Source organism: Epinephelus moara, chromosome 10 (assembly GCF_006386435.1).
Source record: "Epinephelus moara isolate mb chromosome 10, YSFRI_EMoa_1.0, whole genome shotgun sequence".
Taxonomy (NCBI): Eukaryota; Metazoa; Chordata; class Actinopteri; order Perciformes; family Serranidae; genus Epinephelus; species Epinephelus moara.
In genome coordinates, this window is record NC_065515.1 from 39,103,852 (window position 1) to 39,116,338 (window position 12,487).

The 12,487-nt window shown below is 42.6% G+C and overlaps 1 protein-coding gene across 1 annotated transcript in view; it reads left to right on the plus strand.

The window, feature by feature from the left end:
- zc3h3 (zinc finger CCCH-type containing 3) overlaps positions 1-12,487 on the plus strand; it is a 100,725-nt gene that overhangs the window by 78,515 nt on the left and 9,723 nt on the right. The window contains exon 9 of the mRNA XM_050054370.1: positions 3,395-3,526. Within this exon, the coding sequence (XP_049910327.1) occupies positions 3,395-3,526 (132 nt within the window). The remainder of the gene's footprint in view (positions 1-3,394; positions 3,527-12,487) is intronic.

Here is a 12,487-nt window from a genome sequence, read left to right on the forward strand (position 1 = left end):
GGTTTAAGATGAAAGTAGCAGGTTTTTCACCCTTTTTACTGAAAGTAACTGTGGGCTTCTTACCACCGGATGTCACTGGGAGCATCTTGTGAAGTCCTTTTTCAGATTCTAAAGCAAAAATCCGTGCTTGTAGCTCATTAATTTCTTGTTGATATAACGGGCAACATTGTAAGCATATGGGGCCACTAAATACTGTCACTGTATCTTCATTAAAAGTGGTTATTTTTGACACAGACAGGCTCAGATTATTATTATAAGTGGCTTAAATTCCTCTTTATTGTTCACTTGATCCGGTCTGTGCGTAATTGTCTCGTCAAGCAGAAGTCTGGCTCTGAAATCCCACGAGATGTCACTTGTTGTAATAATGAAATATTGATATTGCAATAATAATGCCCATGCTGAAAGACTGACTCAAGTGATTGAATTCAAACCAATATTTTTTTACAACATAGGCATTCTTCCTCTGTGGGTGTAGAGTCACACCACCCACAGAAACACCACCGGTCTCCTGAGCTTCTCAGCCTTCACGGCAGCAGCTGGTGCACCCTTCACTGTCTATTGTCTTTCTCTGTCTCTCCTTGTCCACGCTTCATGCGTATACTCTGACTGAAATAAATGTGGGTAGCGACTGAATTTGAAAGGCCTCATCCACAATCAGGTAAAATAATCATCCATGACATTGAAATCTTTTAGATAACACTAAACTACATTTTCTGTACTCAACACAAGAAACTATTCCCCTTACTACTCTCTCCAAATGTCCTTCACGCTTCCACTGCTGTCTTCCTGCAACAAGTGACATCTCGTGAGAATTCAGAACAAGACTTCCGCTTGATGAGATAATATCAAACAGACCAGATCAAGTGAAAGGTAAAGAGACACTTCCGCCACTTATAATAACTTATTATATAACTTAAAATAACAATCTGAGCCTGTTTATGAAAAAAATAATTACTTAAATCAAGATCCAGCGACAGTGTTCGGTTGCCCCATATGCTTACATTGTGGCCTGTTATGCAGCTGCCGGCTGCTGCCCTCTCACTCAACACGGGACCAATTTTAAAATTGTTATTCACATCAGTCTTCTAAACAGATATACATAGGAAAATAGGGTCCAGGTTAAAAGATTACGTAGTTATCCTTTAAAAGTCATTAAATAGTCTCAAATTTGAATTTGTGAGGTCTTAATTTCTGTCAAAATGTGCCAAGCTGAGCTTTGTCAAAGAACAGATTTCTGATGTTAGAAATATTTAAACCTACCACTGAACCTAATACTGCCTTTTTACTTTATACTACACTTGACACCTGTTGGCAAAATGTAGATTACCCCAATTCACTCTAATAGCCATATTCCTACATAAAACTTGCCCCTGCACAGGACAACATATATACTGGCCTTTACAATGCTTGAATAGGAATAAATATTTGGCAAAAACAAAAAAAAAACAGTCTTAAATTTAGTTTAGAATTATCGTGAAAAGCATAAATGTAAGAGTGTGATGTATGTAGACACCCTTGCTGAAGGATGGCTGATTAACTATTCATGCCCATCACAACGACTGTGTTTTTGCATTTGTTTGAATACAAGTATGCATGTAGCTTCAATAAAACTGTAAATATAATATATTTGATAATTTGGATGTATTAGTTATTTTTTACTCAGTCATATCCCGTCATGTTACCTGCTAGCTGTAGCCACAGTTGGCCTAAGCCTCGACATCAGCTGGATTTGTTTGTGTGTGTGTTTATGTTTTAGTAGGTATTCTTGACCGTCTAAGGGAAAGTGTAGCCACTTAAAAAGGGAAAGCTGTTTTTCTTTTTTCCTTTTTTTCCCATAGACAAACAACCCTACAACAGGTGCCATGCCTAACCCTCCAAACACACGCACACACCACGCACACACACCACACACACAATGCCCTGCACCTGTGTTAGTTGTCACACTGCTTGCCTGTAAGTGCTGAGAGCCCAGCTGTCTGTTTGTAATGCCACCTCTCCAACAGCCCCCCTCACCCCCAAACCTTTGGCCCATCCCTCCACAGGATACTACTGCTCTGATTTCATGTGAACCCCTTAAACAGGACTGTATGGGCTCTTGGGGAGAAGTGGAGTTGATATTTAAAGGGGGGGTGCGGGGTTATATGCCCAGCATCTCTCCGAACCTGATCCGAGCACTAGTGTTGATAGGTGAGCCCGAATCTAGAATCCTGCACCCCACCCCCTGTCCCCCCACTACCACAAATACCTCGAAACTGGATACCCCTGAGCCTAGCATTACCCCCCCACCACCACACCCGGGGACACCACCCTCCCTCCACCACTGGCCCAGTCTGTGCACACATCCAGAGCACATAAACACATCATGAGCTGGACGAGCTGCAGCCTGGATAAATATTTCTGTAGCAGTTAATTAGGTAGAACTGATCCCATCCCAACAAGGTGGAGTCCCTCTCACACTCCGCCTCCCCCCCAACCTCCTCCCATCTTTCTTCACCGAACCCCCTCAGAGGTATATTTAGACCGGCATCCACCAGGCTCACCCATGCACACCAAACAGTAGACCTCTCTGCGCACACACAACCACACACACACACAGACGCCCAGCACACGTGCTGTCAAGACACACATTCACTCTCACTCTGCCGCTGTCAACTGCAATTAAGGTCATTTAACTGCTCAGTGTGACAGATTGCTTGGCACATGGGACATGTCTGAACTGTTCATGATGGTGGTTTTAAAGCCACATGTCTGTTAACAAACTCATACAGTTTCATGTAATCTCATGCACCCATCACCCCGCTCACTCTCCGTTGTTGTTTTCTGTATTTTCATTGGCTTCTTTCTTTACTGGACAGCTCACGGGGAGACAATCTTGATGAAGAACAGAAACAGAATGGAAAAAACGATACACACAGGGAAAGAAAACAGCAACACTGTTTGTCACTGATGTGTTGGTGTCATACACTCCATGACATACACCACCATAACCCTTCTTTTTATTGCCCCATATTTTAAAGCCACAGTTTGAACCTCTGGACTTTTTTTGCTATCAGAAGCAAATCCCAGCTTATTGTCTGATACGTTTTCAGGAAGAATGCCAGGGATCAAAAGTGCTCGATTCAGTTGGACCAGATTGATACCCAAAATCAATTTAATCTCTTTTTGGACATTTTGCCAATAATCTGGAAGTTTTGGGCAGCTTCAACCTCGCTAACACAAGCCAGACGAATCATTACATTTTGATACAACGTAACAGAAGAAGATTCCTTTCAAAGTTCCTGTTAAATGTTTTGTAATTTTTATTTTTAACACCTCTTTTCACCGTCATTGTCAAGTACTGTGACCAGTTTCTAAGATTCACGTGGCTTCCATATTTGTGTCGGACTCTCTCTAGATGCCTGTGTGCTCCTACTTCCTGAAGGGAATCTGCAACAACAGTGACTGTCCCTACAGTCACGTCTACGTGTCCCGCAAAGCTGAAGTGTGTGAGGACTTTGTCAAAGGCTACTGTCCAGAGGGAGAGAAGGTACACCACAAACACACCAAAGACATTCAATGAGGCAGGCTCTTTGTGACTATACTGTATGAGCACTCTTTTAAATACAGCCAAAGAAAAAACATGAACACAAGAACAAACACAAACATCCAGTTCCCCCTCATGAACAGAGCAAAAAATTGACAACAAAGCGCTTCACAGAGAAGGTGTACAGAACAATAAAGCTCAACAAGAACAAAGAGGGATAAACGAGAAACAAATAAAGCAAGAGATAAATCACTCCTTTAAGTGTGAATATAAAGCATAGGATGTAAGGTCAATTTGGAGAGCTGACCTGGATTAACCAATTTATATGAAAGAGCTTTCACAGGGTAACCTCTATGGGTAAGAAAAAAATGGATTCACCTAAGTATTGCTATTTTTTTCTTATTTTAAAGCCTGAAATGATATAATTCAACTTTTATTGTGGTAGTCTGTGAATAACACAACACCATATTCCTTTTAAGAAAAACAAAGCAGAAGCCAGAAAGCAGAAAATAGCAGATGGTCTGAGGACACTGACCTTCAGCTGCTTGAATAGCAACTCAAAGTGCAGCGCAGTGTAAACTTCCCTGCCGGATCATCAAGTTTTCTGCTGCCATTTCACAGAATAGACCCAGCCCGCTGTGAGCCCTGGTGCTAGCTAAATTCGAATTCCTTCAGTTGCTACTATTTCTGTTTGCGGAGCTTCTGCCACTCTCATCCTGGCAAATAGTCTACTAGCGGCAGTGAGGCGGAGGGACTGTGGGAAGCTACTTCTTGTCTCATTTGTGGTCTGATAAACAGAGAGAGAGCTAGAACAGGGCAAGGGGCTGGGCTAATCAATGCACTGTTCTACAATGGAATCCGACTTTACCCATTTTAAGTACTAAAGAAATAGAAAATCAATAAGTGGCTGTCAATATCAATATTGTGGCAGTTGCCACACATAAATCAGTGTCAGGGAAACACTGCAGGGACAGTTGAATGTAGCAGTTTAAGTTTATTTCAAAAAGTATATCTATCCATCCATCTATTTTGCTTATCCGGGGCCGGGTCACGGGGGCAGCAGGCCAAGCAAAGCACCCCAGCAACACTTTGCAGCTCCTCCTGGGGAACCCAAGGCGTTCCCAGGCCAGACGAGTTAGGTAATCCCTCCAGCGTGTTCTGGCTCTACCCCGGGGCCTCCTATCAGTGGGACGTGCCTAGAACACCTCTAACGGGAGGCACCCAGGTGGCATCCTAATCAGATGTCCGTATCACCTTAACTGACCTTTTTCAACGTGAAGGAGCAGCGGCTCTACTCCAAGGTCCCTCCGGATGTCTGTACTCCTCACCCTATCTCTAAGGCCCAGCCACCCCACGGAGGAAAATCATTTCAGCGGCTTGTATCCGCTATCTCATTGTTTTGGTCACTACCCAGAGCGCATGACCATAGGTGAGGGTTGGGATGTAGATGGACCAGTAAATCGTAAGCTTTGCCTTCCAGCACATCTCCCTCTTCACCATGACGGTCCGGCACAGCGCCTGCATCACTGCAGATGCTGCGCCAAACCGCTGGTCCATCTCACACTCCATTCTACCCTACTCGTAAACAAGACCTGGAGATACTTGAACTCCCTTGCTTGGGGCAGTAACTCTCTCCCAACCCAGAGGGGGCAATCCACCATTTTTACAACAGAGAACCATGGCCTCAGATTTGGAGGTGCTGACTCTCATCCCAACTGCTTCATACTCAACTGCAAACTGCCCCAGTGTATGCTGGAGGTCACAGTGTGATGAAGCCAACAGAACCGCATCATCTGCAAAAAGCAGAGATGAAAATCTGGGGTTCCCAAACCAGACACTTCCTCCCCCCAGCTGTGCCTTGAGATCCTGTCCATGAATATCACAAACAGGATTGGTGACGAGGGACAACCCTGGCGGAGGCCAACACCCACCGAGAACGTGTTTGACTTTACGCCAAGTATGCAGACACAGCTCTCGCTGTGGTCCTACAGGGACCGCATGACTCGTAGCAGGGACCCCGGTACCTTGTAATCCCACAGTACCCCCCACATGACTCCCCTAGGGATACAGTTGTAAGCCTTCTCCAAGTCTACAAAACACATTTAGATTGGGTGTGCAAACTCCCATCCAAAAAGAATTTATCATTTATTTATTTTAGTGTGTGTGTACACTGATCAGCCAAAACATTAAAACCACTGACAGGTAAAGTGAATAACTTTGATTATTTTGTTCCAATGCATTGTTCTGCTGGGAAACCTTTGGTTCTGGCCTTCATGTGGATACCATCTGACATGTTCCACCCACCCAAACACTGTTGCAAACAAAGTAACCCCCCCCCCCCCCCCCAATTACAACAGTACTCCCCAAAGGCAGTGCCCACCCCGGGCGGGATAATGCACCATGCCACACTGCAAACATCGCTCAGGAATGGCCCAAGCAATGTGACAAAGACCTCAAAGTGTCAACCTGGCCTCCAAACTCCCCAGATCCCAATCTGAATGAGCATCTGTGGCACGTGCCATTAACTCACCTCACAACCCACTGGACTAAATGGATCTGCCGCCAACACACTGGTGCCAGACACCACAAGACACTTCCAGATATCCTGTGTCCATGCCTCAACAGGTCAGAGCCAAGTCCGATCCAAGGAGGCCCTACCTTGGATTAGGGGTACATCTGAGGTACCGGCACAGTCACAAGAATCCTTTAGCAGATTGGGACCTGGGAAATTTAGAAGCTGGGTTGACACCTTGAGCTTTTTGTCATGCTCCACAGGCCATTTCTAAACAGTTTTTGCAGTGTGGCATGCTGCTTTTTTCTGCTGGGTGGCCACTGCCATTGGGGAGTACTGTTGCCATGAGGGGGGGTACTTGGTCTGCAACAGTGTTAGAGTGAGTGGTACATGTCAGGAAATGTTCCCTCTAATTTTGAAAACTTCTGAGCAGACATTCAACTCATCTGATCACCTACTTGAGCGACTGTGGGCGACATCTGACGCGTACACACTACACCCACATAGCGGTGCCATGTCATCACCTCTCCCACCCCAAATATCTTTACAAGTGAATATTACTATAAAGATTAATAATAAGATTATTTTAACAACATGAACTACTGAATATCTAGGTCAGTTACAATTAACAATAACAAAACACTGTTTTGGCAAAATAGATTTTGCATTTATTGCCATAATGTAAACAATTAAGAGAAAAATGTGCTCCATAAAAGTCACTTGGAGACAATACACAAACATTTAAGAGTGATGACAACAACAACTCTTTGGAATACAAAATAAGTAACACTCTTTAATAGTAATTGCCAACTACTTTAAGCCTCTAAACTGCAACAAATATAATATGCTAGATCAAAAACTAAATGTAAACTTAAATTGTAGTTGTACTACTACAGACCAGCAAGTGGCACTGTACTGGATGAAAACATTTTCCTGGCAAAAAATATTAGTGGCCAGGCATTGCAATGAGTGCATGTAAACATACATTGTAAACAAAAATTGTAGCAGAGCTACTACTACAGACAGTGCTGTACTGGATGAAGTTTTTACTGGCAAATACATATTGCTGGCCTGCAGAAAAATATCAAAATATGTTTATGTTGTAAGTGTTTGTGCAAACATATTCTGTGTGTGTGCGTGCGTGCGTGCGTGCGCTTGCGTGCGTAAACTCGCCTTGTACTTTTGCATCACATCTAGCACGTCTCGCAAACAACTCCATTCTCGCTTGAAAAAGAAAAAATATCGCCGAGGTTTACCGGTTCGCTCGTCTGTTTGTATGTACTCCGACAGCCACTCCACCTTAAACGACACACGTTTTTTTCTTAAGATTTCCAGAGGACGAAGCGCCACAGCCCACACATTTAGCCATAGCTATGATGCTATGGCTAACGGCTAACAACAAATACGACAGCAGTGAATACCCAACATAATGCCATTGATTGGCTGTCAAGCTAAACAACCGTTGCAGGTATTGGCTGGGCAGCACCTGGTGGGCATGTTTTTTTTAATCATCACTGACTGACAGTTAACTGTCATCTGTCACTCATTGCACAGACAAATGCCCACAGTGGAGTACGTATTTACTGTTCAAGTCACAAGACAGCGCATATGAGGCGAAAAAAAAAAAAAAAACAGTAAAAACTGGTCGGGGATATTTGAGCGCGCAACTTTTTTGTCATCTGCGCAAAGAGGTGTGGAGCAGTGCGCAATTGCACAGTAAAACAGCTTAGAGGGAACAGTGATGTCAGGTGGTATCCAGATGAATGCCAGAACCAAAGGTTTCCCAGCAGAACAATGCATTGGAACAAAAGTTATTACTTTACCTGTCACTGGTTTTAATGTGATAATTTGGCTAATCAGTGTAATTTGGTAAAATATATTTAATATAGCACATTTTACAGAGCATTGTCACAAAGTGCTGGGACGACAAAGACAGTGAGGGGTTTTTTTTACCACTTTTCTATGCCATATAAAAGTCAAAAAGACTGACTGGCATGAGATGTGCATTGTTTTTGGAAATGTCTCATGATATACAGTCGCTGGAAGTGTATGATTCAACTTTTCTCCATGGTCTATTGTTAAAAAAGTAAGCAAAAATTGCAATAAATCTTAATATTGAATCACTATACTTGTAGAATAGCAAAACATATCAAGTCGGCACCCAAGTATTGTGATAGTATTGAATTGAAGAGATAAGCACATCGTCCCAGTCCTGATAACTTGTGGTTGTCATGTCTGCAATTGTAGATCTTGAAGTTGCTCTGTTTCAATATAGAATAATAAAGAGTAAACACCAAATAAAATAAGCTTTCACTTTCACTTCACTCTGCTTTCTTTGTTGTCTTGCTGTTGCCCGTGGTCATATGTCCTTCACTTTTTCTCTCTTTCGTCTCTCGGATTTAGTTAACTTACACTTTAGCATCAATATCTTCAAAAGAAGTCTATCCCAAGTACAGACACCTGTTCACCAAAGCCAGGCAGCATCTGACCAGTGTTCAGCCCAGGTCAGACTGGGGTCGTGGACACTGCTCAGCCAACGCCTGTTGACCCGTTCAGATAGACCGTCAACAACTGCATCACTGGTTTGATCTCACTAGATTTTATTTAGCACAGCGTTGATGCTATTACTGACTGTAAAGTTCTTTGTCTAAGCTTTGTTGTGCATTTTAATGTATAATTATATTGTACAACATGTATAAAGTTCCACCAAAGTTAAACTGAGGCTTAGGTAAACAAGTAGTTTGGTAACCAAGCTTCCTTGCGCACACACACACACACACACACACACAGTGACACACAGGCAGCAACAGCTGCAGGGGGTGGTGGTCCATAATGGCATAACTGTAGTGTCTGAGTGACACATTGCGGGCCTGATGAGTAACAGAGAGCCACCTACACATGACTGGAGACACCCGAGCACCCCCTCCCACATACACACATACTGTCCCTACGTCCACTCACACACACCCTCCCCTCCTCCCCCTCCTGTGTTTTTACCTCCCTTTTGTCTCCCCCTCTCTCTCCCCCTCTCCTCCTTTCTCTGCTTGTTTCTGAGCGTCGAGTGTGAAACAGATGCTTTTTCACACTGTCAGACCTCATTTAAATAGTGCATGGGGAAATGAGGATATAGAAAACAAAAGGGATATTAATATTTATTCTATTAGCTGAAGTGCTTAGGTCTGTGATTTTCCCCCGTGTGTGTGTGTGTGTTTGTGTGTGTGTTTGTGCCTGAGTGCGTGTGTGTGTTTATGGAGCGCTGTGCTGTGAGGCTCTGGTGGCTCTATGATGGATAGCAGGCAGTAATTATAGATGGGAAAACTGCTGAGGATGGCACTCTGGGCCAGGCAGGCAGACACTCCAGCAGCTCAGGGGTTAAGTCTGCTCCTCGCCTCCATCCTCCTCCTGCCTCATCCTGGCTTTGTCTCACACTCACCCTCCACCTCGCAGGATCTGTCTCTGCCTTCCTAATTGTCCCTCTCGTTTCTTTACTCCACAGCATCAGTTTTTAGCAGTTTTTAATTATTTCCCTTTTTTTTTCTCCATTAGCTCACGATAAGTGGACAGTGGGCCATCAGAGCGTCTGTGGCTAACTGTCACCCATAGTTTTTGTGGGGCTGGCTATAGTCAACTCTTATTGGCTCTTATCAATGGCCATTCAGCTGATTCAGCAGTCAGTAACAGAGAGCTGTCTGATCAGCTGTTTAGCCAAATGAATCTATGGTTTTTCACCATGTTAAAGAAGTTCTCTTTATTTTTCACCCCAAGCAAAACTGAACTGAGTTGTTAAATAATTGATATCACTAATATCCATCCCCCACAGTGTGGGATTACTTTGAATATCCCAAAACGAACAAGGGCTTTTCCTTGAGGATGGATATCTACTTTGCAAAGTATGTGTTCTGCTTATAACTGTAATCCATAATGAAAAGATGTCAACATTTAAACATTGCTCATAAAGTGCCGCATTGAAATCATTTTCCTCATTCTGCTTCCAGGCTACATCTGTGTTATCTGTCCTTTAAGTAACCCCTGACTTACACATACACACACACACACACACACACGCATGTACACACACTGACCCTATCTGACCCTGTAAAGAAACACACACATATGAACTTCCCTGCATGCTCGAGGGGCTGACATCAGTGAGTGCGTGTGTGTGAGTTAAAGGTACAGACGGGAGCAATCTGGCTGTGCCAAGTGCACCCACACAGTATTAGCTTATTATTAATGACTATAAGACGTTATGTTTAAAGCTTATTTTTCATTTAGTAGTTAATTTAGTCAGTTAGTTAGTTAGTAGCAGTTTATTTTAAACATGTAAATAGCAAATAAACAAAATGGTAATACAGTGGTAAACAGACATAAAGAAAATCAGGTTACTGAAGGAAGCATGAAAACTGAAAACAAACTAATGATTTGATTTACATGTCCAGAAAGGAGTGGGAGGAAGTACAGACTTATTGATTATCATTATTATTTGAACATGCAACAGTGCTGCTAACATGAAAACTAACATGCCTTATGTAACATGTTATAGTTACATCACATGCTATTTTTTTTTTTTTTTTACCAAAAAACTCTTCTGTTTTCCTTCCTCTGATAATTGTGTAAAACCATATACAGTTAAACTGTGATATATTCTGAGACAGAAAATACCGTTAAAATCTCATACTGTTTAAACCCTACTCAGGATAGGCTACTGCCCTATTTCCCAACATTGGGATCTCCAGAAAAGCATGAACCTTATCATATTTGTTCCCTGAATTGATACGCCATGGCTGAAATACCTTGACTACTTTTACTGTCTGTATGAAGCTCCTGGTAAACCTCCGGTAAACAGGTCATCTTTCATGGTACAAAGTATTCTACCTGTTACCTGTTCTTGATTGGCTGTTACAGTACATTCCCTGATGACCTTGCTTTGCATTACCGCGAATGTTGAGGCAGGTTCAACACTTTGCTGCACAATGTTACATCCTTGCAAAAGAGCCGTCTGTGTCCCATCCCTACTGACCCACACTTTGGTCTCATTGAAATAAGGAGGCTGTGTTTTTTTTAATCCAGTGCTAATGTCAGTCTGAACATGACCTAAGATCTACTGACAGTGTGAACCTTAATTTTCTTAACATTACCCTCTCTATGTTCCCACTCCAGCAACCTGAGCTCATTTATTGTTCTGTTCTACTCACGTTAAGTTGCTCTGGAGGAGTGTCGGCGTAATGCCCAAGATGTAAATGCATGTGATGTCCCTTTTTTATATTTTACTGTCTTTTCCATCTCCTACCCTCTCTCTTTCTCTCTCTCTCTCTCTCTCTTTCTCTCTCTTTCTTTCTTGCTTCTTTTGCTCATTCTCTCGGTCTCTTGGTAAATGTGCTGACTCCTCCTGGTTTTGGCCCAGCAGAGAGCTCTCTAATAGGCCCCAGAGACATCCCAGCATTCCTTAAATCAAGTGGAAAATTGTTAACTTGGTGTGGGATAAAGATGTTCTGTCCACTTTAGCTTTTTCCTCCCATTTCCCTGCTCTCTCTCTTTCTCTCTGTCTCTCTTTCTCTGTCTCTCTGACTTTTTATGAAAATGAGGATGTATGGAGCTGTGGGGAGTGGACTGAGCTTTTACAGTCAATTTCTCGTACACTTTCTGTTTCTCACACTGAAAGTGCTTCGGCTTTGTTAACTCCTGTTGTCCCGTCACACTTTTCCTCTTCTCTGAATCACAACTCTGAAGTAAATATTTAAGGTGTGTGCATAGCAGAAGGCTCTTGAGGGAAATGGGGTAGAATAAATGTGATAAGCACTACTGATGATGCTATACAGTATATCACAATATGTGTTTATGTATGCAATATTGCATGTAATATTGTGTAGTTGTCATGTTATCAGTTATTCTAACAGTTCAGCACAGTACTGAGAGTACAGTAAACCACATCCATCTTTGAAAGGGTGCAATCTACAGAGCCCCTAAAGTGCCAAAATGTCAGATTTTTTAATCATGTGTGCACAAGATAATTAGTTTAACCTTTTGGGACTTTAGGGGCTCCGTAGTCATCAGATGTTTTAATGAACATCAAATCAAATGTTTCTCCTTCAACACATACATGACTTAAAGGAGATTTGATGATGACAATAATAATAATAATAATAATAACACATCAGCTTGTAATCTAAATAAGGGGCCGTACACATGCTGCGTTTTTTTCGCCCTCAAATTCATTGTTTTCAATGTATACATGCAATAGGCGCGCTCAAATGCCATTGCTGCAGGCATGAGTTCCCGAGCGCCCATTTTTCAGGGTGCGACAGCTGCACTCTAAGATAAACAGTTCAACAGTTCAACTTTTTGAACGCAGCAGCGCACACTACGTCATGTGACAAGGGACAACCAATCACAACCAACAGATATCTTTCCCTTCTTCCGTAAATATCAGTCTGTGGTAAATATGGTAATGT